Genomic DNA, 26785 nt, shown 5'->3' with positions numbered 1-26785 from the left:
GTTTCTCGTAAAGATCGAAGTTAAAATTAATTCAATCAGATTATTAACGATGTGAAAAAGTATATGAAAGCAAAAAATAATTCCTACACACTCTCGCACACACGTATTTGCCATATTCTCTCTCTCGTAGTAATCTTAAATTCGTTCTCGATACTTTTATATTTTTTCATTTTCATTAATGCATATATTTATATAATAGCTCTCCTAAAACAGTTGCAATATAATAACGATACAGTCCTTAATTAATTTAAAATGAAATCCGTTTTACAACACACTGAACGTCCTGCGTCTTATTTAAACGAAATGACATACTTTTAATGCATTTTTTATTATCTCATTATTATTATTATTATTATTATTTTAATTTTTTTTTCTTAGCGGATATAATATATTCTTAAATACATGTTAATTTTTTATATGCATCACTTTGTTTGAATTTTTAGTTGATCAACTTCTTTCTAGTACGGTGCATACGCGTTATTTCATCAACCACACTAATCACGACCCAGAGTACCAACATTTTCACGTTTATGTATTTATTTATTCCTCTCTCTTTTTTTCTTCTTATTCTTTTTATTATTATTATTTTATTATTATTATTATTATTATTATTATTATTATTATTATTATTAATATTATTATTATTATTATTATATTATTATAGTTTTTGTTTTAATATTTCTTGGAGCGAGGATTATCTTCCAACTTTTGATACAGCTCACATAGTTTGATGTTGGATTACAATGAATGTTATCAATTAAGAGAGGAACAATGATAATCTTCACCCGATACAGGAAACAATGCGATCAGAATAAATCTATCACAGTATTTTGGACAAATAAAATGAATCGGTAAAATACTACGGTATCTATGCGTAATTGTGAAAATATCGTGATACCTCGCAATGCTTATTTATTGTATCAATGTGGAAGTTGCGATATATCTTTTTAAATATCGTCGTTAAACGAACGAACGAACGAACGAACGAACGAACGAACGAACGAACGATTGAATGAATATCGCCGATATGAAGAGAACAAACGAGTTCCAAGTCTAATAAAAGTATACGAGGGAGAGAAAAGTACATCGCAGAACTCGTTTGACGATAACTCTTTAAACGACGTTGTACGATTTCAGCATTTTGACGAGAAATCATTACAAAAGAGGACGAAATTAAAAAACGCTATGAGATGTAAACGCGTATAATAAAAATATATCGAGAACAAAAAGCGACGATTAATCCGAAAGCTTTGAAAACAGTTTGAACAGAAAACTTTCGGTAAACAGCAGGTGTATTAAAATGCCATAAAGTAAAAAAAAAACATAAAAAATAAAAAAAAAAAAAAAAAAAAAAAAAAATAAAATAAAATAAAAAAAAAAAAAGAAATAAAAAAGACGACTCGTTTGTCTGTCGGCGTAGAAAATCATCGTTAATCCAATTGGACGGGTGTTCTGTTTTAGCTTGAAAATAATCATCTCTTGCGTTAGATTGCCATTAATTTTCTTTGATATTCTGTCTCTTCTTATTTTATTTTTTTTCCCCCGGGATGTGTATCTCTAACGTCAATCGAATCTTTGTTCCTTTTATTATAATCTTGCAAATTTCTTCTCGTCAATGAGCTATATCATATTTATGTGGTATGGTCTGTCTACAATCAGTATTAGTGATTCATAAAGGAACATCGGAGTACACAGTACCGATGACTAAAATCTGGTGCTAAAAAGTAGAGTATCGGTGGCCTCTTTTCCTGGAAAAAACTGCAAATTGTGTAGTTATATTTCAAAAAGATTCCCCTTTTTTAATATAATATTTATATCTTTCTTCTTCTACTGATTTTTGTTTAAAAATAGGATCTCTTCTCTTGATTTTAATTGGAATAAAATGGAGAGAGAGAAAGAGAGAGAGAGAGAGAGAGAGAGAAAGAGAGAGGGAGGGAGAGTGAGAGAGAAAGAGAGAGACATAGTGGAAAAGAGAGACACAGAAAAAAAGAGAAAAGAGAAGAGAAAAGAGAAGAGAAAAGAGAAGAGAAAAGAAGAGACAAAGAGAGAGAGGGAAAGAGAGAGAGAAAGAGAAAGAGGAAGAGAGAGAGGAAAATAGATAGAGAAAGAGTATTTTTGTTCTTATCTCAAAAGGCAAGAAAGGTGTGTTGATAATATATGTATGCAGTCAGGTAACTGTGCTAATCTCAGACGATGAAATTACACTGTTGTTTCCGACTCTTCCAAGGACAGAAAGAGTTGACGCGACAAGAGGAGGACACGATGTGGGCATCTTTTACGAATTGTTTGCTGGTGCCTTTTCTTCCGGTAATGTTAATGTCCGGTAGTATTTGTGTGCTTTTATATTTTCTCGTCTTTTTCATAATTCTCGGTAAGGATCCTTAATTATATCGCGAGTTGCGCGTTCGCGTCATCTTCTGACTGATTTGTTCTTCTTGCAGTAACTGGCCCCGGAATTGACTGACTTGGTCCAATGCAGTGTTCAGGCTGTCACGTTGCTGCACCAACAACTGCTCCCATTTCTGGGCATAAGCTGTAACAGATAACATTAATATCTGTCAGCCTGAAGCCATAAATCTAAGAATGAAGGCAGGAGGTTCAGAGTTAAAATTTTTTGTCACAAAGATGATATTCTGGCTGATTTGGCAGAGAACCCTGTCACACTCCGGATTATTATACGTCAATTTACAAATGCCTGTGTTTTTTGTTTGTTTAACATTTAATATATTACGCATTAACAATAATTCGCTCTTGACACCTTATACGCTTTGTTTTTTAGTCGATTATTATTTAGTCCATAATCACATGTGTATGTTGTTGTCATTATTGAATACCTAAGCGACCATGTGGATTAATCATAAAGCAAGCGATTAATTTAATTAACAGGATTTAAGCGTTATTTTTTGAGGGTTTTTTTTCTCTTCTTTTGTATCATGTGATGAGAAGACAGAAATCTTTCCTTTTTACTTTCATTTCACTTAACATTTTATGTTATTTTCTATATACACGTATAATCGTTAAATATAATTGTTTGGAAGAATAAATTGTGGACAGCTTTTTATCATTGACATGCTATTACTATGACTGGTATCGTATATATCATTCTATTATAACATATTGAATTAGCACAAAGAAAATACAGCTATTACAAATGTAATCCACACAAAAATAATATTTATTAACAATAATCTTCATTTTGCATACATAACACATTAATGATATATCGGCAATTTAAAGGATACACATAGTTACTTTTTCAACGCACCAATAATAATTTTAAAATAATTTACCTTTTTGTATATGTGTAGCAGTGGCTTATATACAGGAAGAAGAATAATTTCACGAAAACGCACTAAACAATGCTTGCGGAATGCTGTGCAATGGAAGAAGAGAAAATTATAAGAGAAAAGAAAAAAGTTGAGTTTATCCTTCCAGAGATGACGTTAATATAATCTTGAAATTTTTTTTTGAAAATTTATAAGTTCTTCTCGATAAATACTTTTACTATTATTATTTATAATCTATAAGACTAATCAATCAACATAAAATTAACACATTAATTAGTTATTGCATATGGCAAGATTCATTTATTTAATTATGTTTTGAATAAAATCATAATTAAATAAGATTCGAAACTTCATTAAAGATGTCGAAAATTAATGTGTAATTCTGTTGAATCAAATCTCTGTCATATATTAATAATGTATCGTCAAAAAACATTATTTTTGGGGATTGACTAGATTGAATTCGCATCGAATGCACTGATATAATGATTATTTCGTGGAGCACATGTAATTAGTATATGTATAATATAATGTTCATTATATATATATATATATATATGGTAAGCTGCTTTTTGTGATGTTTATATAGAATTGTTTATCACATATTATCGTACCATCCGAAAATAGTTTTCTTTCTATCAGACGTCTATGCAACGAGAAGCTCCTCAGGTAGGGTGACTCAAACTTTGTTCTTTTCCTTCTGAAATCTGTAAGGGTTTCTGACGTTATAGTTAATAATTTGGTCTATACTTAAATTTTCAAATTAATTTTGCACATTGCTTACGTTTTATTTCGTTCTTATGACTTTATTTTCTTTTTTTTTTTCTTTTTACTTTTTTTTTTTGCTGCAAGTTTAAGTTCGATGGTAAATGATTTCAATAATTATAATAGTGCATTTTCTGGAATGAATTTAAATGGATATTTGCAACGTAAATAAGACTTATAACTATAATAATTCCTAACGTTTCGTAAAACGAATTATAAATAATATCATCTTACGAAAACATGCTTTCTTTTGTATAAACAAAAAATAAATTTTAATTTATAAAAAATCTTATACCAAATGTAAATATATATAATCACATCCATTTAAACAAAATTGGAATGTAACTTAAGAAAACCTTGAATTTTTTTGTTATCGTTATACATAAAAAGAGAGAAGAGAGAGAAAGAGAGACAGAGAGAAAGAGACAAAAAACAATTAGCGATTGACAAAATTTTCGCGTGCATGCAGCCAAACTTAAATAGAAAAGTCAAATGCTCAAAATTTGTATTTGGTTATTAAATTAAAATTTCTGCCGAAGCATTCCAGTTTTACTCGTAATACTAATTTCAATATTATATATCGTTTTATATGTTTATGATTGGATAATATTAATGTTTATCACTTAGTGATTTTATATAATTTGACTTATCAATTCTAAAAAAGAAAAAGAAAAAAAAAGAGAAAGAAAAATAAATCTTACGATTCTAAATCACTGAATTAAATTCGTTGTTCAATGTTTACTTCAAACGATTGGATTAGGATTTCTCCGTTAAAATTAATAGCAATGCACTCTCATTCTTGCCTACTTTGTACATAGATAATAAAGGTAATGTAAACGATCGGCAAGAATGAAAGTAAAATTATATTTTTAATAAGAATGAAGATAAAAGTTAATAATTTTCGATAAAATGGTCGAACAATGGGAGAGCCTGCCTGTTTGTTAAAACGAGCTGTTTTATCTTTAAGTTTCGAATTGACCCAACATTTTGCTGAATTTCTACAACATTCAAAAATGTTGCAAGATACTAGATTTTCTTTAACATTAATAGAAGAAAATTTGTTATCTCCGGTAAAACTAGTACTTTTGTTAGATACATAGAAGTCATTCTTCTGTATGTTCTCCGTAATAGCATTTGGTTTTTCATCTTCTTGCATCATTCTGTATCTCAAATTTATATTACGATCAGAATAAATGTCATAATTCAAACATAGATCTTCTTTAATGTTATTGTCCTGACCAGTCTTAATATTATTATACAAGTCAAAATCTTCTGTAGAACAGTTGGTGGGCAACTGATAATTATTATTAAATAATTGTTTATCCGTTTTTTCAATGCTCTTAAAGACCCGATCATTTAAAGCAAATTCATTTGAATGATAGATATTTGTATTTGTCACTGGTTGCTTATCCTTGAAAATATTAGAGTTATTGTTACATGTTGTTATAGTCAATTCATCGTATGGACTTCTATTACTATCACGTGGCAAATATATATACTTTCTATCATTAAGAAGTTTATATTTTTTGGATCGATCGGAAAAAGTACCGGACCAATGATATTTCGACGCTTTCTTTTTTCCAGACGTAGACCATTTAACACGTTGATTCATATTAGATTTTGTTGGACGAAATCCTACCATCGATGAATTTTTATTAATCGTCTTTTTTAACGTAACAGCATCTATACTCTTCGTCTTTATCTTATTCGATTCTACAAACGTCATTTTATTATCAATTATATCATTCTCGGTTGAATTGGAACTCGTATCACTTTTGCATTTTCTTTCGTCCTTCGAAGAAGATTTCAGTGAATTCTTGATACTCGTTTTATTGGTTGCATACATATCCTGTTGTATATTGTTATCTGAAGTGTTGTTCGTACTGTCGTTTATCATAATCGTTGTATTTAATGTCGTATTGCTGCTTCCCCAGCTCCGGCTTAACGTGAAGATCGAATTTGCCTTAGTCTTAGAGCGCGAATCTGTTATAAAACGCCACACACTATGATAGTTCAGACGATAAAGTTTTTCGTTTTATTTGTTTTTATTTGGATGGGAAACGAAAAACATACTTTTTGTTTTTGTGACCTTGAGAGTGATAACTGCTCTTTTAAGGATGAAAAAAAAAATAAAAATAAAAGAAATTGGAAAAAAAAAATAAGACTAAACGATTTCTTTGCATTGTCACAAAAAAGCAAGTGCATTGCTACTATTAATAACACAAATATAAATCATGCACAAACTTTTAAAGCGATACACCCTTTTTGTACACGGCGTAATGTCTATTGCTAATACCAACTAACGGCTCTTTCAATTCGATTCAAAGAGAAAACTTGGAACATATTTGAAAAAATAATATAATAATCAAATTCTGGGAGCATATATTCGTAGTAAACATAGAAACGTTCGTGCAGATTCGGAAAAAAAACCTTACCTTCTTGATCGTAGTCCACCTCGTGAGTTGCACTGAAAACGCTGTGCGCTTCATTGAGAAATCTGGTCGTGTTGTCCATTACCATTTTGTGCGTATCCAATACCTCCTCTTCTAACAATTGTAGAGCAGAAACTGCTTCGTGGAAAGTATAGAGATCTTGCGAAAGTTCACCTTCCTAAATTATCACAAATATAATCCATTTCATTCTTACTTTTCCATTGATTACTATTAACTCAAATTTACATTTCTTTCTCATTTGCATTTCAATAGGGATAGAGAACAATTGTTGCATAACTCACATTCAAAGATCGAAGTTGTGCTAAATCACTGTCCGAGAGAACGCTATTGTTGGCCTGTTCTTCTATCTTCAATCCTCGATCATCATCAGTAGGTGAAACTTTTATCTCCGTTGGATCGGTTGCGGCTAATTCCTTTACTCTATCTGCGTACCTTAACGTATTTAAGGAATGCTCGCAAGAACTCATACCAGGACTAATCATCGCTATCTATAAATTGCATTTATATACATATAATGTACATATATAATAAACATTTAATATGTAATAAATATGTGGTAGAAGTAGATTTTACTAACCATACACGTTTTAGATTTTTCACCGATAAAACTGTCCCTTAAAACCTGAGTCAATTTACTTGCTCTAAAAGGCAAGTGTGCTCCTTTACGACTTAGTGCGCGAATACACTCCTTCAACGCTAGCAAGGACTTGTTTATCTCAGCACCCTCCATACCTGTATCCAATCGATGGTCACAAGTGTATATATATATATGTGTATGATAAATAGTATGAGAGAAGTACGTAAGGAAAAATTCAATAAAAAATAGTAAACTCACGCGTTTGTCTGTTCGCAGAAGAAGTATCAGCACCTCTTTCATTTCCAGCAAGGTCAATAAGAGAAAATTTCCCGTGTACTTTATGAGTACCTGCGGTTCGTGCTATTATTTGAAATATCGCGTGCGACCTCGAAGAATTGGAGTTTGCACTCGTTTGTCCACTCGTCCTAGCGCTGTTACCATGTTGTATCAATTTTAATACTTCATCGCACGTCTCTACAACCTTTTCTGTTAGTCCGACTATTTGAACCTATAAATCATTCACATAACATTTTTTATATTTATTCAGTGGCATTGATTCAAATAAAATACAGTTTTTATTGATAGCAAACATACTTGTTGTTTCCCATCCTCTAAAACTCTTAACTTTTCCTTGTCTGCCAGGAGATCGAATACTTTTCCAGAATAGATTTCAAAAAAACTAGCAGAGATAACTAGATTTAATGGACGATATTTCGCCATTTTAAGACATTTGAAGACATCTTTAGCGACCATAGCGTATATACCCTTTTTACAGTCCTGCGTTTTACCATTAAAATCACCACCCATGGTATGTGTTTTTCCACTACCAGTTTGTCCGTAAGCGAAACATGTAGCCATGCCACCTTCAAAAATTGTTTGTACCAACGGCTTCGCCGTGTACTTATAGACTATCTCATTGTTACAAGTTTCGTCGAAAGCATAATCAAACCTAAAGATCTGATTTTCCAAATATTTTGTCAAATCTACTTTGGCTTTTGGTTCGTGTACTACCATTTGATCTTTACTGGGCACACTGATAACGTCGACTTCTTTTCTTGTCACTTCTTTTTTATTCAATGGTCGTTTTCTAACGCATACGGTAATCTGATGATCCTCAACAGTATCGGTTTCTCGCAACGGCCTGAATTCAATGCTATTCTGGTATTCTCTGAAATATGAATAAACATTTATGACTAATAATAGATTGTCAAATTTAGATCTAACGATTATATATGTATATATATTTTTTTATAGATTTATATTATCAATGTATTAAGCTGACCTAATCATGGCAAGAAATTCCCAATTAGGATTGCCTGGATCTAAATTCATCAGAGCCTCTTTCTCTTCTTTAAGTTCCGCCTGACGTTGTCTCCTTTCTTCCCTGTTTTTCTTCAGTCTTTCCACTTCCTTAACGACATTAGATCGTCTACCTCTGCCATTTTCCATTTGTGCTTGCTGTTGCTGTTGCTGTGATTGCTGCTGTTGTTGCTGCTGTTGTTGTTGTTGCTGTTGTTGCAGCTGAGTTTGCTTTTGCTTGCTTTGAGCGGCAGCCGTAACGTTTAACGGTGTCATCGGGGTTGGTGGTATGTTCTCCAATTCTCGTCTTCCCGTCAATCCAGAAACGGAATCACCATGACCATTTACCGAAGCTACTGGAGCCATAATGTTTGTTGGTCGACCTGTTTGTCGTGATGTTTGTCTCGTATTCACTGAAATCATTTAATTTTTCTATTGCATTATAAGAGAAAAGAAGGAAAAATTCTAATCGGTACACCGTCGTTCTCATTAGTTATTAAAATTATCCATTAAAGAAATAATTTTAAAAATCAACGAATAAATTCCTCTTACCGTCATCGATCTCCAAATGAAGTACCTGATCATCGCTTTTAGATTTTTCGCAGACAACTTTGTTTCTTCTTTTGAAACAATATAATAGAGGATCGAATCTCATGACTATAAAAGCTAAATTAATAATTTTTTAAGAAAGTAAAAGAAAACCGCAGAGTAGACTGACCAGTAACGAACGAAACACTCGACTGCTAACAGTCTATATACCGTACTGAAAGTTCTGGGGTCCTTGCCCTTGTGTTCTAGCATATAGGCTACGAATATCGATACTCTTCCATGTATGAGTTTATACCTGGACACACGCGACATACTACTAACATACGTCGTTCCTGTATTCGTAATATCTGGCTTCTTCCTAAGTGAAGAGAACGACGGCGCATATACCGTAACTGTAACGTTGAGGCCACCGAATTGACTTATCGAACGTGTCTTTACAGACTAAAAACTTGGCCGCGAGCTCGATATTCACGTGAAAAAACTTTTAACGTTCGAGATTTATGATCTAACTTATCTCAATAATGACGACGATGACGATAACGATGATTAGTTGACATACCTTTTACTGGAACAGACGGCCTCGTAGAATACTGAAAAATAAAAGAGAGCAATACGTTAGAAATACCATCTAAAATTTTAGATGTTAGTGACCCACTTATAAAAAAAAAAAAAAAAAAAAAAAAAAAAAAAAAAAAAAAAAAAGCAAAGCAACGAACTTTATACAAATAATAAAAATTCTTTCCCCCGAAAGAAAGAGAGCTCGGTGCTGTAAACGAACGTTGTTCTTCTCTCTCTTTTTTCTTTCCCTTTTTTTTTTTTTTTTTTTTTTTTGTTCATTCTTTTTTAAGCCGAGTGTATGATACATATTTTGCTTGTGTATGTACGCCGCCTCTGAGAGAATCCAGTACCCATCATTCCAGTGATAATAAAATAAGGAAGACTATTGAATGAGAAAGGTCGTGAGAGAGAGAAAAATTGAAAATAATGTGCTTCCGTGTGAGAAAGAAAAAGAGCATATAGGAGACGCAAATGGAGGAGAGAATGAGGACTTAGAGAGGATTGCTTTTTTTCAGATGTTTAGGGGGTAGGAGTGCGCGTTACCGAAAGACGAGATGTGACTCGTACAGGAAGCGTTGCGGATGTAAGGCCGTTTCTTGCGGTGTGACCGCCATGCCGTCCTAGTGAACCCTCCTCTTGGTTCTCCAACTCGTCAACCCCCTCATCCTCCTCGCCGGAAGAGTCCTATGTTCGTTGTTTTCATTTATTTCATGTGTGTGATGTGTGTGTGTGTGTGTGTGTGTGTGTGTATTAGAGAGAAAGTGTGAGTTTGTGTTTTTTTTATCACGATTTGTTCATCGAATTCGCGAAGCACGCGTTGTTGATAATAAAGCAAATTAAATTAATATAAGATAAAAATGATAACCAAAGAGGGAGATATATATATATAGAGAGAGAGGAAGAAAAAGAGTGAATAAAATAAATGGAAATGTTGCGTTTTCCAAAATGGTCGATCAAAATGAGGGAAGTAGGAATCGAGAATGAACAGCAGAATTTTGCCGACGAAATGATTTTTTTTTTTTTTTTTCATTAGGAATTTGTTTCATTATTGTATCGTTTTGATTTTTTTTTTTGTTATTTCGAAGCGGAATTCCGAGGTCGATGATCCCATCCGTCGGTACAGATCCGTGGTTAAGAAGAGCAGCGTCCATGGAGGAAAAAAGATGTTGCGATGTTAGTAGCACGAATGGTGGAATCTCGCGCAATAGAACTTGGACGTCGGGGGATTTGTCGAGAAAACAAAAGAAATAAGGAAAGAGAATCTTGGGACGTTTCACTTTGTCGTTACTTTCTCGTTAAGTGCTAAGTCCTAACGAGATACATATGTCATTTGCGTTACGTAAAAAAAAAAAAAAAGAATATGTAAAAGAAAAAAGTCCAGGCTAATCTTCTCTTTTGTGTAACATCCGTCGAGTAGTACAAAATTAAGAAGTTATATCTATATGAATGAGAAAAATAAATAAAAATTAAAAAGAAAAAAATATTGCACCTGACGAACACTGGTAGGATTCAACTGGTGTTTTCTTTTTTTTTCCTTAACATTATTATTCCGTGTACATACTTAAGATACCGGAAGTAGTATGGATCCAAGCTTGTACGAGTATCTCATGTAAATAAGATTAACCTGTCAACTGTGTAAGTTTATTTTTAAAATAATGTCTATGTCCTGTAGCAAAAATTTAGATACGACGAATATATTCGTCAAAGACAGAGTACGATTGAATTAAATTATAACGAATACCCGTCAAAAACAAAGTAAAACTGAATTAAATTATAACGAAAAATAAAACTATTCAGTAAGACACGCCCCATCATACATAGATAGCTTTTCTTGCCTTGCTTCGTCGAGTCGTTTACGCGTCGGGTTCACGTCATTTACGCATTAGGTTGCGTTGTGTTCATCTTGTTTCCGCATCGGATACGGAAATTATGTCGCCACAAAAAAAAAAAAAAACCTTTTACTATAATGACTGCCAACTGTTTAATGGATTTTTCTTTTTAATTTTAATTCGTTGTTGCCTTAAAATATTCTTAAATGTTTTTGAATTTATAAATATTGTTTAATTTTCATTAAAATTATAATTTAAATAACAAAAGGTAATATCTTTTTTCGCATGACGAGTGTAATTGTGAAACACAGTTAACAGGTTAACAACAAACGATCGTACCTGAAAAACGTACATGTACTGGAACATGCCTATGATCGGTCCCTAATATTCCTTGTCGCTTAAACGAGAAGAGCCACGTTATTCTTTTCACAAGAGAGGTATTACGTATCCCAGGCAACGAGTAAACAGAATTCGATTCATAGTCGATAATAAATGTCCGTGGACATCTTCGTTCCTTTCAGTGGAACTACTAATAACATTATACACCGTACTCTCCCTTCTCCTAATTCGATTCTATTATATATGATTTTTTTTTCCAAAAAAAAAAAAAAAAAAAAAAAAAAAAAAAATATACATGTACAAAGTTTATCATCAATATCATGACATAATACAGATACTACTGCTACTACTACTATTACTACTGCTACTAATAATAATAATCAATTTCAACGTACCTTCGCTACTAATTCTACCACATTGTTCATCTGCGGTGGTCCCATCGTCTTTTTATTTAATTCGGGATTCAAGGCTAGAATTGCATCGATCTCCACCTAAAACGAATAAAAATTAACGAGATTAAAAAATGATTTTTGTTCTACGTTCAAAAGTCCTCGATAATGAATTTAAATTATGTGCGTTTATTTAAAAACTTGACACCTTTACCTTTCGGCGTGGTATTAAACTCGGCTGATAAGGCATTGTAATATGATCAACACGTTTTATTGAATATATCAAAAAGTAAATGGACTTTTCTGTTTTTAATTTTTTTGCTTTGTTTTCTAATCAATTACGATGTTTCTACACAGACAAATCACTTAAAACATGTTATCGAGTTAAGAAGAAATCACGTTCTAAGTGGCTTTGTAGCTTGTCGGAAATAGATTCGTGTTCCCATTAACGGTACATGCTATTGCGATCGCCACTATTGCGTAAGTTCCAAATCAAAAATAGTCCAAATAACCGTGACCTAGGATTCTAAAAAGCAAAATTTCGAAAATCCGACAAAGAAATTAATATCTTTTAATTATATTACGAAACACTGTTACGATATTTTCCCAAGTATTAAAAAAAAAAAAAAAAGAAACAGAAAAAGAAAAATAAAAAAAGAAAAACTAAATTAATTAAATCTTCTTCCTGTATCGATAATAGCGACGTTAATTGGCGCGTAATTCGATTTCGTGTCGCACGAAGCGCCTCCAATTGAAAATTGATCGAACTATAGAGAATAGAACGATCTACTGAAGAATAAAGAATAAGATCGAAGATAAAAGGAAGTCGGATTAAACCATTTTATTAGAAAATCAAATATGCGTTAATAATAACAAATTAACGAGGATTATGCATCGACGATTACGCAAACGAGACGATTCTTTCACAATGGCTTACCTCTTTCCCTTTGGTTTCCCCTTTTTCGAACCATTCTACAGTTACAGTGCGTTGCTCCCAATTGACACCAGAGACGATAGCCGAATGAACGCGACCTAAAATAAGAAGATAAAAAAAAAAGAGATAGATATTAGAAAATATCAAACGAAATTTAACAATTTTCTCTATACTTAAATCAATTGTTAAATGATATTTATATATCGTTATCGAGCGTTCGATGAAAATTTTAATGTCTCCGATTGGTATAATGATTTATTTATTTGAATAATACAGGATGGGTTCAACAAAAGTTCTTAGGTGATTTAAAAAATATTATTTACTCTCTTTCGAAACTCTTTTCGAGGCTAATGTTTTTGTTTTTCAAATTATAACAAATTTTCTAAACTCGTAGAATGAAAATCTGAAATAAAATTTCCTTCGAATCTTCTATTCTAATTCTAACGATCATCTATCGCCGATACGTTAGGAAAATATACCGTTTTCTTCCTTTTCCGATTTAGCACGATTTATCATCTCCTGTTTGATTCGATTATGAGATGAAGGTCTTGGTATCATCGATCCTTCCCTTCCCCTATCTTTTCCTCTCTCTCGTTGACAATCCTCGTCATCTTGAAGTCTCACTTCGAAGCTGCAAGAATTCAGCTTCTTTTTAATATCTTTTTTATCGAAGGTAGCCGATTTCACGGATACTGATTCGTCGAATCCAAACTTATTAATTTCACCGAGAATAGAGACACCATTTTCTTCGCACTTTCGTTTAGATTTATTTTGAGAAATTGTTATGGAACGTTCAACAACGGAGTCATTCAATTTCGATCTTCCAATCCTGTCCTTTTTCTTTTTCTTATTCGTTGTCGTCGGCGATTTTTCTCGACTCTTCGATCTAACGTCGTAACCGTTACAAGGACTCTTGCTAGGAAAGTTGATCCTCGATGATATCCTCTCCTCGTTTCTTCTAGCTCTAAAAACCTTCAATGAATTCTCCGAAAAGGTATCCTCTTGCCTTTCACCGGTTAACAAGTCGAATGCAGGACTAGAAGTACCGACGGACGTTGTCGTTGATCTTGAGAAAGATTTTTCAAATATTTCTTCATCGTCCATCAACCGATTATCCTTCGATGAATCTTTGCTCAAAGAATCGTCGCTATATTGATGACCCTCTTCCTCCTCCTCATCCTGTTCCTCTTCCTCCTCCTCCTCCTCTTCGTTACTCGAGTCGTTGTATTCTGAGTGATCTTTACGACACCAAACTTCTTCATTTTCGATCAATCTATTGAAATCATTTTCACGACTAAATCTTTCCTCGTTAGTCGTCCAATTAGATTCGAGAATATCATCGCCTATAGGAACTTCAACATCTCGATCGATCGTTCTTTCTAATTTTTCATCTTTTTCATTTAATGATATTTGATTGTTCTCAAAACGATGATGATTTTTCTTCTCCTTTCCCTTATCTTCTTTCACGTTCTCTTTTCTAACCTCGTCAATTTTACGCGATTCTTCGTAATTCAACGTAACATTATCGATCGGTGCCAAAGAAGAAGAATCCTCTGATATCTTCGACTTCTTCTTACTCTTTTTATTACTCGTCTCCTTTGTTCTATTCTCTTCCTCATCTGGATCCTTTTTCTTCGAGCCACAGACACAACGCGACAACCAATCCATGTTTAGAAACGTCCTTCATACGGAAAAAGGAAGATTCAAGGACGACATCCTGACGACTCTACTCATCGTCCTGGATACTTCGAGACGGCTCGGGAATCTCCTAGGCCAATGTCTTCTTCTTCTTCTTTTTTTTTCTATTCTTTTCTTCTTTAACTTTTTCCTGCTATCGACACCTGCGAACAGGTCTTCGTCGCATCGACGAAGAAAAAAAACTTCGCCATCTGTGGCAAAACGATGATCATGAAGATGTTTCGATTAAAGAAAAATCGATCCTTCTTCCACGAGCTACGACAATCGAATGTCGGTGTCTCTTCCAATCTACCCTTTCTATCGGGTGTCCCGATGCAACCGGTATTTCTCTCTCTTGTTTTTTTTTTCTTTTTTTTCTCAAACAGTTATTTTCTACCTTTTCCGTATCCTCGACTTCGTCTTTCTCTTTGGCTACTTGCGCAAAAGCCGAAGCGTTTTCCCAAGGTGTAATCTTACCAACCAGGTGGTTTCGAGTATCGAAGTTACTGGCTGCTTAGCAGAGTCACTCCAGTATCGGTATCGTCGAGTCGATTTTCACTCGTTTCACTTTCCTCTTAATAAAAATCATCCTCGTCAACCATCAAACGATTTCTTTTCTCGAAGAGGAAAGAAAAAAAATGACAATAATAATAAAAAAAAAAAAAGGGAGGGAAAAAATAGATAAAAAAGCAAAAAAAAAAGGTTTTACATTCGTATCGTTTGTGGCTTCCTCGACGAGAGATTCTTACGTATCCCTATTATTCCTTGGGTACCATCGTATATTTTTCTTTTTTTTTTTTTTTAAATACACTTTATATACAAGTTTACCACTAAATCGTACTGTAAATATAAATTCTTTTATTCGTTCATCATATTTTCAGAAAAGTGAGTTTGCGGTATGCCACGTCGTTTCTCGGCTTTCTACTTTTGTGGTTCATCTATCACACTACTATATATTCTTATTGTACGTTCACCGATTGATTTTCTCTCGAGGAATCATATAAGAAAATAGAAAAAGAAAGAGAGAGAGAGAGAGAGAGAGGGAGAGACAAGAGATGTAAATTAATATCGTCGAAGAGAGGAGACAGACTAAGCTAACTTTTTCGCCAACTTTCGTTCGTCGAGAGTCGATAGAGCCGGAAATAGAAAACCTTCCATGTGTCTACCCCTGTCTGTCTTTCTTTTCTTCCCTTTTTTCCTTCCTTTCTCTTTGGCCGAACTCTCTTAGTTGTGTAGTTTAAAACGTGATCCAGAAAAAACGTCTGGAAAAAGGTACAGGCGAAAGGAGGAGAAGAAGAAGAAAAAGAAAAAGACTGGCCATTCTTCACGGTCGTTCTCGATCCAAATGCTTCGAATTCTTCGAAATTCTTCGACGAATACCAAATTCGAAATAACTATTTTATGTGTTGAATACAATCTTCTTTTTCTATACAATTTCGTTGCATTTCAAACGGCAACAATTTTGTCTAACTTTTGATAATACGAAAGAAAAAGAAAAAGAAAATGAACGAATTATTACGAATAATAATTTATACGTAGAAACTTTCACGCGTGAACAGATAGTTCGGCACTGATTTCATTCGCACTCACGTCGCGCTTAACTAAACCTTGTTCTGACATTTAAACGATCGACGGGGAAGACAACGGCTTTAAAAGGAGAACGGATTAGCGGAGCATAACCACCACCAAGAGTAGCAACGACAATGATGATGGCGATGGCGACGACGACGACGACGACGACGACGACGACGACGACGACGACAACGACGACGACGAGGACGATAGTAATAATGGCGGGAGAGTAGCAAGAGCGTCATAACGTCGTCTCGTTCGCACTGACATCGCTGGATCGACTGACAACATCCTCTTCTCAGGGAGAAAAAGAGAGAGAGACAGAGAGAGAGAACTTGTTTAATAAACACATTTATTATGACGCTCGGGGAGAGTCATTTCTATAGTCCCCTCCTCGTCAACCCTCGAGTAAACAATTTCTCGACTCGGCTCGATGAGCTCGATCGCGTTACGCGCTATCGAATCTTTATGTTCATCTCATATATATATATATATATATATATATATATATATAATCCTTATATTATCCTTCTTATAAAAAGTATAGAAGCAAAAAAATATTTTATTTCGAGTGAGAAGCATCGCAATTAATTCGTACAATAAAACAAGTTTCTCTTTCATCATAATTACGAACATACATATGTATATAAATTATTCGAGAATGATAGAGAAGAAATCGATTAACATTGAGAAATGACGAAGGCGTCCTCATTTTGTTTCATTGCCTCAATGGCGTAATACGTCATCGATAGACATCCTAATCGCCAGAGAAATTAGCTACGCATCGTTAATAAGATTCAACTAGGTAACACAACGAGAACATGTTCCATTAAGTATCTCAAAGTCTATTCGATTCATTTATGAGCGTTTAAAAATTTCAAAAGGAAAGAAGATGGCAAAATTATCGAACGTTGTTGATTATTTGGCTTGCAACGATAAGAGTTCACAAATACAGACAAAAGTGCAACGAACATACACGGTCTGCATCATCTCGACGACACGATCTGTCGTCTCTCTTTCTCTCTCTCTCTCCTCCTCTTTCTCTCTCTAGGCAACTATCTATGAGGTACGGAAGAACACTCATCTAGTATTCGTGATATACGACTCAACTCTTCTGATGCGTGACTGTGCTCGGTACAGCCCATATTTATTTACACTGCACTCGGAAGTCGAGCCGATTTCCTACGTGCTATAGTACATACATATATACATGAATACATACATGCACGTAAACATACATATACACATTAAGATATGCGATGCACTCCTCTCTATGCATCGAACGCGATCGTTATGCACCATTTTTTTTTATCTATATCCGCGTTACCTTCTTCCTCGCCTTGATCTTCGTTCATACGTGAAAAATTCGCTAAGTATCTCGACTAAAAAAAAAAAAAAAAAAGTTTCCATTGAAATTTTAATCTATATATTTTACTCGCATCCCGATTAAGGCGGGTGTTTTAAAATAATCAGTTTGGGGGTCTACTTCTCTCTCTTTCTCTCTCTTTCGTTCGCTCGTGTTCTACGGTCTATTGAACATTAAATTTAAGCGGTTGTTTCCTGCCGCAGATCCGTCGTGTGGAAAAAAACGAATGAATAATGCCACATCATCGAATATCTATCGGTCGTTTAATTCATATTATATCGATTTCATATCGACGAATCTTTTAAAGAATTTCCTCCACTTTTTCCCATAAATACATTTTAATAAATTTTAAATTAAAACGAACCTTCGTCTTAACCGTGTTCATTACCGAACTCATATTCCCGCGTATAGAGAAAGAAAATGATGTTGAGGTGGAGAAAAATATACTTCACGTGTATTGTCCTTGACTCTTTCGAGCCTCGTTAGCGGCATCGAAATCTTTCCTTATTCGGAATCGCGCGCATTTTATTTCTTTCTTTCTTTTTTTTTTTTAAGACCTTGACATTTATTTCTTTCTCGTCTGATTCGATTACAACCAAATGCGAGATCATCGATGATCTTTACATTGGATGATCATTATTAAGAATGATAAATAATTTTTTTCTTTTTTAATAATTATGAAAAATATAATAGACAGCTCTCTTTTACCTATTTTGAACGGAATATATTTTATCGTAAACGTGACACGGTAAATGATTTCTTAAAATAGCACGCGGTGCAGTGAATTTAACTGCACTCAAATTGAATTCAATTAGTGACGCAAGACCGCTCACTTTTTTAGCCTTCATAAGTGCAGTAAGATTTCAACGCGTTATTTTAATGGATCATTTTTCTAACCAACTTTGCGCGCGAATGAATTCGCACTGTTACAGGTAGGAAGTTCTTTCTGTAACTAGCATTCAAAAATCAATATTTTATGAATCTCAATGAGAGATAAAAAACAGGACGTAACTAAATAGATGTTATGAGGTCATGCAAAAAAGAAGCAATAATGGCGCGAAATTCAAATAGAATTCATGAAAGGTACCATCAACGCCACCGTTCGTCAGAGTATCAGTACTAAGGATGTAGATACCTTATATACCGATCGAATTAATATTCAAAAAATTACCACCAGGTGACACTATTAAACGAAACTGTTTTACCGATGAATACAAAAAGTCCGTTGGATTCACGCGACACCTACATATGATTAATAACGGATCAACTCTTTGAAATGTCGTTGAGGTTAGGTTACCAAATATGTGCACTTACATATATATATATATATACATATGTGTGATGTATATATATATATATGTGCGCATAAAAATACATATGTATTTACATGACATGTGCGGACAGTTGTGTATCCGATAGTCATGAGAGAACGCAAAGATATATTATGTCACTTTCGCATGTGAGTTATTAAAAACGGATTGCGCGTTATTACGAGTTAGTTTCAATTGAAGCTTGAAGAGAATTACAGAAGACTATTTTTTCCAATACGAAATGAACGTATCTCGACTTTTACAACTAATAATACGAAACAACCAATTCTGAATTTAATGAAAAATAAACGAAGCATACACCTTGCATATATATATATATATATATATATATATATATATATATATATACATAATTGACGCATTGTAAGCTATGTATTGATAGATACGCGAAAAGCAGGTATAATATTTTGACGTTAAGTCGACACACAAAGTAGTTTTCTTTTTAATTTCCTTGCGATAAAAAAGTGAACGTCCTATACAAACAATATCGATCTAGGTCAAAATTTTAAACTCAAAGTAGTACAAATTTTGTTATTACTTCGTAGAAAAGCATACGAAGAAAATTGTCTCCAAGATAAAAAAAAAAAGAAAAAAAAAAGAAAAAAAAAAAAACAGTTTTATTCGAAAAAATTATTAATAACAATTTATGTTGTTTATGTATACAATGGCAAATATCCTTACACTCGTTAAAATAATTACGATCTTGTAATCAAAAAACAATGAATCTCTTAATTAAATAAATTCAAATAAAATAATAACGATCTTCTAACTGAGAAATAACAATGGGGCCTTTAGCAGAATAGACGGGTCATTTCACATCAACGGTATGCTCGTTTCCACGCATGCCGTGCGTTCGCCACAACGCCATTTTGATGGTGGATATGTACTGTACTTCCTCAACGATATGAGAAAAACACGTAAGGAAATATTTTCTAAGTAGATAGAACGTCCTTAAAAATAATATAACGTTCGAACACATTCATCTAATCAATTGAAATTAATTCTCAAGTGTCGAAAATTATAATCTGTCTTTTATTAAAAAAGAGAAAAAAAAATTGAATAAATAAATAATTAAAAAAAAATTATATATCTTCTCAATTCCAATAAATCACGCATAAAAAAGGCACGCAAATAGGAAAGAAATCGAGTTTTTAGTGGGCGGCTCTTACTAGTCACACTTGTGATGAAATAGAAAATGCAAATATATAATCACGATCGATTCTGAGATCGCACACGATATATACATCTCTGAGTCAGACATGTAGCGAGAGAGAAAAAAACACGTTTTCTGCTCCCGAATACGAATTGCTTATTATTTTGTTTTGTTTGTTTGTTTGTGTTTTTTTATTTTTTTTTTTTTTTTTTTTTTTTTTTTTTTTTTTTTTTTTTTTATTTTTTTTTTTTTTTTTACACGGGTTATATAAATCCATAGTAACGTGACTATTATATACCGTAATATTTTGAACAAAACTTTTTCTTCCTAAAATCAATAGATAATAAATTGTGAAATAATGGCATTGTATGTATCGTGGCGAATACATTTGAAATGGACGGAGGCGTCGCGATAGACAGCAGGATACGTTTAACAAATATATACATACATATGTATATATATATATATATATATATATACATATATACAGAGTGGAATGAAAGTTCGTAAGCGGACCAAAAGTCCTTAGGTGATTTTAAAAAATGAATTACTCCTTTTCGAGGCTGCTTAGATTAATTTTTTTTTTTTTATTTAGATTGTATAACTACAAATTTGAAAACTTTTTAGACGAATTTTTGTTGTTGTCAAATTGTAAAATTGCAAGCATAGAAATTTTTTTTTTTATTTTTTTTTTGAGAACAAAATCTGAAAACAAAATTTGCCTAAAATATCTCGAAAAAGGGAATAAATAATTCTTGAAATTATCTAGGAACTTTTGAATCACCCTATATATATGTATATATATATATACACATATGTATTTTGTATTTTCTCGTCGTGAAAACGTATTTCATGATGACTGCTAGAAAGAAAGAGAAAGAAAGAGAGAGAGTGGTGACACGAAGTTTATTGGATTAAAGTCTTCCACCACACGCACACACGTATATCAAAGAGAGAGAGAGAGAGAGAGAGAGAGAGAGAGAGAGAGAGAGAGAGAGAGAGAGAGAAAGAGAGACAATAACTTGGAACAAAGCACGTCAAAGAGACCGAAGAGGGCCAACTCGAAGAGAGAGACTTCGATCTTTTATTCTTCCTACAACTCCTTTTATTCTTTCAACGAGAGAAAGAAAGAGACAGAAAGAAAGAAAGGAGGAACTCTCGAAGAAGAGAACAATACAACACAACAGTATACCTGACATACGAGAAAGCTTACCTTTTGACCGTCCAGAAAGATATACATACATACATACATATATTACATACATACATATATAAATATATATGCATACATACAATGTACGTGTTTTTCATAATTTAATTGCAAAGAATCTGTGCAGTCGAGCATTCATCCTTTTTCGACGCTTTCGAGTCGACTCGAGAATTCAAAGAATTTCTTTTCTTTGTTCCCGCGAGTAGTTCTATTAATTAATCGAGAATAAATTCCCCGCCAGTATAGATCTTCTAGAATAGTAAGATACGAGAAGGTGAAACCAACAAATTTACACCATATCCCGTTAAGAGAGAAGAATCACGTATATACCTTATTATTTCTCGTTTTACGTAAGTATAATAATACGTATAACTATATTTAATAAATATTAAATATATTCGCAAGGAGGAGGAGGAAGGGGCGGGAGAAGGATTACTAGGAAGCGCGTAATGAATGCGAACGAATGAGTATATAATGGAGCTCACTCTCTCCCTCTCTCTCTTTTAATTTTCAAACGTCACCAAATCTCTTCCTTTTTTAGCGTATGTCATTGAAAGTAAGACACAAAGAACTCGGAAGTGACAGGATAAAAGATGATTCTAAACATATGTAGAATATACTGAGAGTGAAAGAGATTAAAAACAAGAGAAATAGAGATAGAGACAAATATAGATAGATAGATAGATAGATAGATAGATAGATAGATAGATAGATAGATAGATAGATAGATAGATAGATAGAGAAATACAGAGATGGTGACGGTAATGACGTAAGATAAGATAAGGTAAGGTAAGGTAAGGTAAAGTAAGATAAGGTAAGATGAAGTGAGGTGAGGTGAGGTTTGGTAATCCAGGAGAGCCTCCTTATGAGCGTCCTTATAAGGTTGCAGCGCCCACGTGCGCGACTCGACAAGCTTGCATGCTTTCGGACAAGGACTATGCGACTCTTTGGATTTTTTTTTTTTATCTCTCTTACACACATTCACATCAGACGACGCACATGGAAATGCGTACCTTATACATAACACGTTCTATTTATCTCTTTCTCTGTCTTTCTCTTTTTAATTCTATATTCTCTCTAATATCTTTTATACCCTTGCTAACTAATGATCCACAATGAGCTCTGTTAAGATATCTCTCTCTCTCTCTCTTTCTCCCCCCCCCCTATTTATCTATCTATCTAATATATGAAAAGATACGGAGAATGCAAATTAGAATTACCTTTCTGTTTTCTTTATTGCGCTTTTAATAAGACCGGAGATTTCGACAGTGAGTCTGATTTCTATTACTATTGGTTTCTCCCTACTGCCCTCCCAGACCGTAATAATAATACCTTTAGCTGTCTACATTAGCAAGAGAAACTTTCTAACTTTTTAGAAGAGTTAGTTTATATATATATACATATATATATATATATTGCACACACACACACACACACACGCAAACATGTATATGTGTTCTACACACGACAAAAAGTACTTCCGTGCTAGGTAGTATTATCTGTCGATTACAATCTCTCTCTTTTATACGCGTACGAATATGATAGATAGCACACATAAACTCATACATAGATATGTATGATTTCGAAGAAATTGAGTCACTCAAGATGAGATCGATATATTTATTTGATGCGACGAAATAATGCGATCGATGTGATCTAATTGTCAAAGTGTAGGACAAGGAGGAAAAATGGGGCATGGAAAAAAAAAAAAAAAAAAAGAAAAACACCTTAATGCAAAACGTTTCGCATGCAAATCTATATGTAATTTCCCTTAATCAATTAAAATTCGTACCTTTATCGTGCTTCTAAGATTCCAATTATGCAAATTCCGTTATGCATCATTTAATATACATGAAGATGCATAGAGACATTGGTATGTATGCATGCATATATTATGACACTTGTTGCGTATCGATGATACCTTATTTTCAAAGTGGTCTTTCATTTTTTACAATATACTTGATCATTATCTATCTATCTATCTATATATATATATATATATCACAACGTAATTATCGTCTCATTCCATGAATCATATTGTATTAATATCGAGGACCTACAGCTAACTTAATCTGCATGGACTGATAAAAAAAACACCAGCATATACCGAAAGAAATAATAATATCGCGATTTATTTAGGACGTGTCTTGAAGTTAATGTACTTGATCCAACTATATTCATACGTATACTAATGTACATATATTTCCGTCATATTTGGGATTAGTTTTTCCGTAATTATCGTGGCGCGACTTAATCTTAGACGAAGGCGGCATCATCATCATCATCATCATCATCATCATCATCATCATCATCATCATCATCATCATCATCATTATTATTATCATTATTATCACCACCACCACCACCACCATCATCATCATCATCATCATCATCACCATCATCACCATCATCATCATCATCATCATCATCATCATCATCATCATCATCATCATCATCATCATCATCATCATCATCATCGTCGTCGTCGTCGTCGTCGTCCATCATAGTCGTTGCGTTGCATTGCATTGCGTTGCACTGCGTTACACGCATCTTAAACTCGTAATTGACGAATGCGCTCCACTTTCTTGAGCTTGGCCCGCGTTCCTTCTTACGTAGATGTTTGTATTTATTTCTCGATAAAAGAAGACAGATGAAAGAGAGAAAAAGAGAGCAAAGAATCTATCTATCTATCTCTATCTCTATCTCTATCTTTATTTCTCAACGATGAAAGTTACGATCGTCTCCTCTTCGGCTAAACTATTCTTAGATGATCTTTTACGGGTATATCAACTCTCATGCTAGTGTCTCTGTCCACTGTCGCTTAACCGAGCTCCAGATACCAGCGAACGTTCAAAATAGAACGTGCCCGAAAATAGATTTGCACTGCCCGTGAATGCCCCTTTAATGCATAAGAAGAAAAAGAAATGTGGTAGTCAGTCTTAAAAGAAAATGCTTGGTAAAGAGCTGACTCGACCCCCGAAGAGCGAGATCAACCTCTTCAACAATGGAGCTCGATATTAAATCTTGCTACGAATCGTCGTTGACGACGATACTTCGAGTATTCCTAGAGTTTCTCTCTCGACTCTCTTACCCCTCACCTCTTAACCCCACCCCTCTAACACTACTTCTTTATCTTCTTCTTCTTTGCTTTATAAAGACAATTTTGCTGATGTTGCTCTTCAATCATGCCCGTCTTACTCTCTTCCTATACTGCCGATGGCTATCGATAAAGCTATCCGTTTCTATGGTATAAGGAATATATAGACAAGTGTCATTCTACCTACTCTCTCTCTCTTTCTATATATCGGGTGTCCTGAAAATACTCTCTGCGGAATAAATTTCGATCTGATTATAATATAATGTATATGTATATACAGGTCGAGCCTAAAGTTTTTTTTTTTTTTACGGTATAAGGAATATATAGACAAGTGTTAATTCCTATCTATTCTCTCTCTCTCTCTCTCTCTCTCTCTCTCTTTCTTTTTCTCTGCTATCAGGTGTCTTAAAAATACGCACTTATTAATTTAATTTCAATGGACGATAATGTAATGTGTATAAATGCATATATGTATATACGTAGATTTTTTTTTATTAATCGGATTCTTAAATTACGTAGCTAATTACGTATCTAAAAGAGGTTTCGATAAAGGGAATAATTGATTTTATAAATTACTTGGTAACTCTTTGCCCATCCTATACAATAATTGTAAGGTCGAAATCCGTGACAACGTTGGTCATCCTATAACGAGGATTGGTCTTTTTATTGATATCGATGGATATACTTACGTACGCGTTAACATGTGACTGCGAACGAGATTCGCAATCCTTTGTGCAATTTCAATGAAGCAAATCAAGCGAGACTAATTTTCGTCGGCGTTGCTCTATGTATATATCCTATCGATTATACGATTCTCACGTATCTGTATCTGCGTTATGTGTTTGTGTGTGTGCTATAGATTGTATAGAGAAAGAAAGAGAATATTTCTAATGCAAAGAGAGAGAGAGAGAGAGAGAGAGAGAGAGAGAGAGAGAGAGATTCGTTAGTTTTATATGAATCTTGGATCATTTGAAAGAGAAAGAAATCATCATCATCATCATCATCATCATCATTATTATTATTATCATCATATTTTCTCGACCTTCGTCAATTTGCCGATTTGACTTTGAGATTTCATGGCATTGCTAGATGAGCCGCGTACTTTCATCAATTGTACGTTACTAACGGGTTAACCGTAATACTTGTTAAATGCCTGTAACTTGTCACGGCAATTGTGCGTCCGTAGTTGTGGAAAAATTAATTGGACCACCGTTAAGTTCGCTAACGAACCGAAACGTGTTCGTTATAAACCCGTAAGAAAAGGATCTGTAAAAGAATCTTCGCGTATTATGACGTAACATACAATAGAAATCGTCTTAGAATATACGCTAAGATTTATTTTTCTTTTTCTTTTCTTTTCTTTTTTTTTTATAATAAATTAGGATTTAAGCTTTTGCATGATGAGACGACAATAATTATTCTAGTTAAATATTTCCATTACTAAAGTATTACGCTCGATTGATGATTGATGATTTTTGAACCTTTTTGTTTTCTTTCTTTTTCTTTTTTGTCTTTTTTACGAAAGATGTTCTTGTCCCGGATAACCTCGAAAAAAAAAAAATTCCATAATTGTTAAGACCAAGGAGACTTTCAAAGGTATTCCTAACCTAAAAAAAATCCAACTACAGCTGTTTCTCTCTCTCTCTCTTTTTTTTGTTCAAACTCTAAGACCGTGAAAACACCAGCTGAATTTTTACCGCTAAAAGCTTGCCTTTTTTAAACATAAAATCCTTCCTTTTTTGAAACTTGCCTCTCCTTCAAAGTTATCTCTGATGAGAAGCAACGCGTCATCTATTTGGGATCGAATATTGAACACACGTAGTAACCATGCACGATGTTTTAACGTGGATGTGTATGCGCCCGCGTGATGGTATGTATGTATGTACATATGTATGTACATTTTTGTTTGTTTGTGTGTGTAGACCATCAGACAAAAAGAGAGAGAGAGAGAAGGATAGAGAGAGAAGGATAGAGAGAAAGAGAGACTTCCCTTTCTTGGAAAATGATCTGACTCATTCGACGTTGAAGAACGCGCGAAAGAAACCTTGCCGGTCGTCTTGCATATTTGTGTGTGTGTATATCTGTACATACGATGTATATAAAAATTTCAAAAAGATAGATGGATATCGAACGGAAACGACTACAAGTTATCGCTCTCGTACAAGTTTCGATTTCAAATTCGAAGTCTCCCTCTCTCTCTCTCTCTCTCTCTCTTTCTCGTGCGCGCGCTCTCTATCATGAATTTTTAAATTCCTTATTTGATTGCAAAATTCAATCATAGAAAAAGAGGGAGAGAGTTCATATAACATGCAAATAAAGTAAACCTCAATCGATAAGATAGATATGTTGCAGTATACATCGACTTTTATAAATCCTACAAATTTCCTGTAACATTACTATTTT

General features: G+C 33.7%; 1 protein-coding gene across 3 annotated transcripts; it reads right to left on the bottom strand.

Annotated features, from left to right (window-relative positions):
- Window positions 1–4019: 4019 nt before the first annotated feature.
- Klp10A (kinesin-like protein 10A) lies at window positions 4020–16512 on the bottom strand. Of its 3 annotated transcripts, none has more exons than XM_085658414.1 (12): window positions 13456–16512; window positions 12980–13074; window positions 12049–12144; window positions 10029–10169; window positions 9487–9517; window positions 8362–8791; window positions 7674–8247; window positions 7338–7587; window positions 7080–7234; window positions 6784–6990; window positions 6485–6659; window positions 4020–6032 (listed from the first exon to the last, which is right to left on the bottom strand). In XM_085658414.1, exons 1-12 carry the CDS (start codon window positions 14642–14644, stop codon window positions 4843–4845), a joined length of 4533 nt encoding a protein of 1510 aa, XP_085514540.1. In that variant the 5' UTR covers window positions 14645–16512; the 3' UTR covers window positions 4020–4842. The 3 variants fall into 3 exon arrangements, with proteins under 3 accessions (XP_085514540.1, XP_035719770.2, XP_035719771.2); XM_035863877.2 differs by having other exon boundaries at window positions 4021–6032; window positions 10053–10169; XM_035863878.2 differs by lacking the exon at window positions 10029–10169 and having other exon boundaries at window positions 4024–6032; window positions 13456–16511.
- Between the last annotated feature and the right edge of the window lie 10273 nt (window positions 16513–26785).

Source organism: Vespa mandarinia, chromosome 7 (genome assembly GCF_050613455.1).
Source record: "Vespa mandarinia isolate Hongniang chromosome 7, ASM5061345v1, whole genome shotgun sequence".
Classification (NCBI taxonomy): Eukaryota; Metazoa; Arthropoda; class Insecta; order Hymenoptera; family Vespidae; genus Vespa; species Vespa mandarinia.
Note: the sequence above shows the minus strand (reverse complement) of the source record. Positions and strands in the feature narration are given on the sequence as shown.

Bases quoted from the DNA above. Each gene is read 5' to 3' on its own strand.
- Klp10A (XM_085658414.1), bottom strand. From the start codon at position 14,644: ATGGATTGGTTGTCGCGTTGTGTCTGTGGCTCGAAGAAAAAGGATCCA. The intron at 7,235-7,337 runs GTGAGTTTACTA...GATTGGATACAG, and splicing joins TTCTGCGAACAGACAAACGC to GTATGGAGGGTGCTGAGATA. The intron at 6,033-6,484 runs GTAAGGTTTTTT...GTTTTATAACAG, and splicing joins GGTGGACTACGATCAAGAAG to ATTCGCGCTCTAAGACTAAG.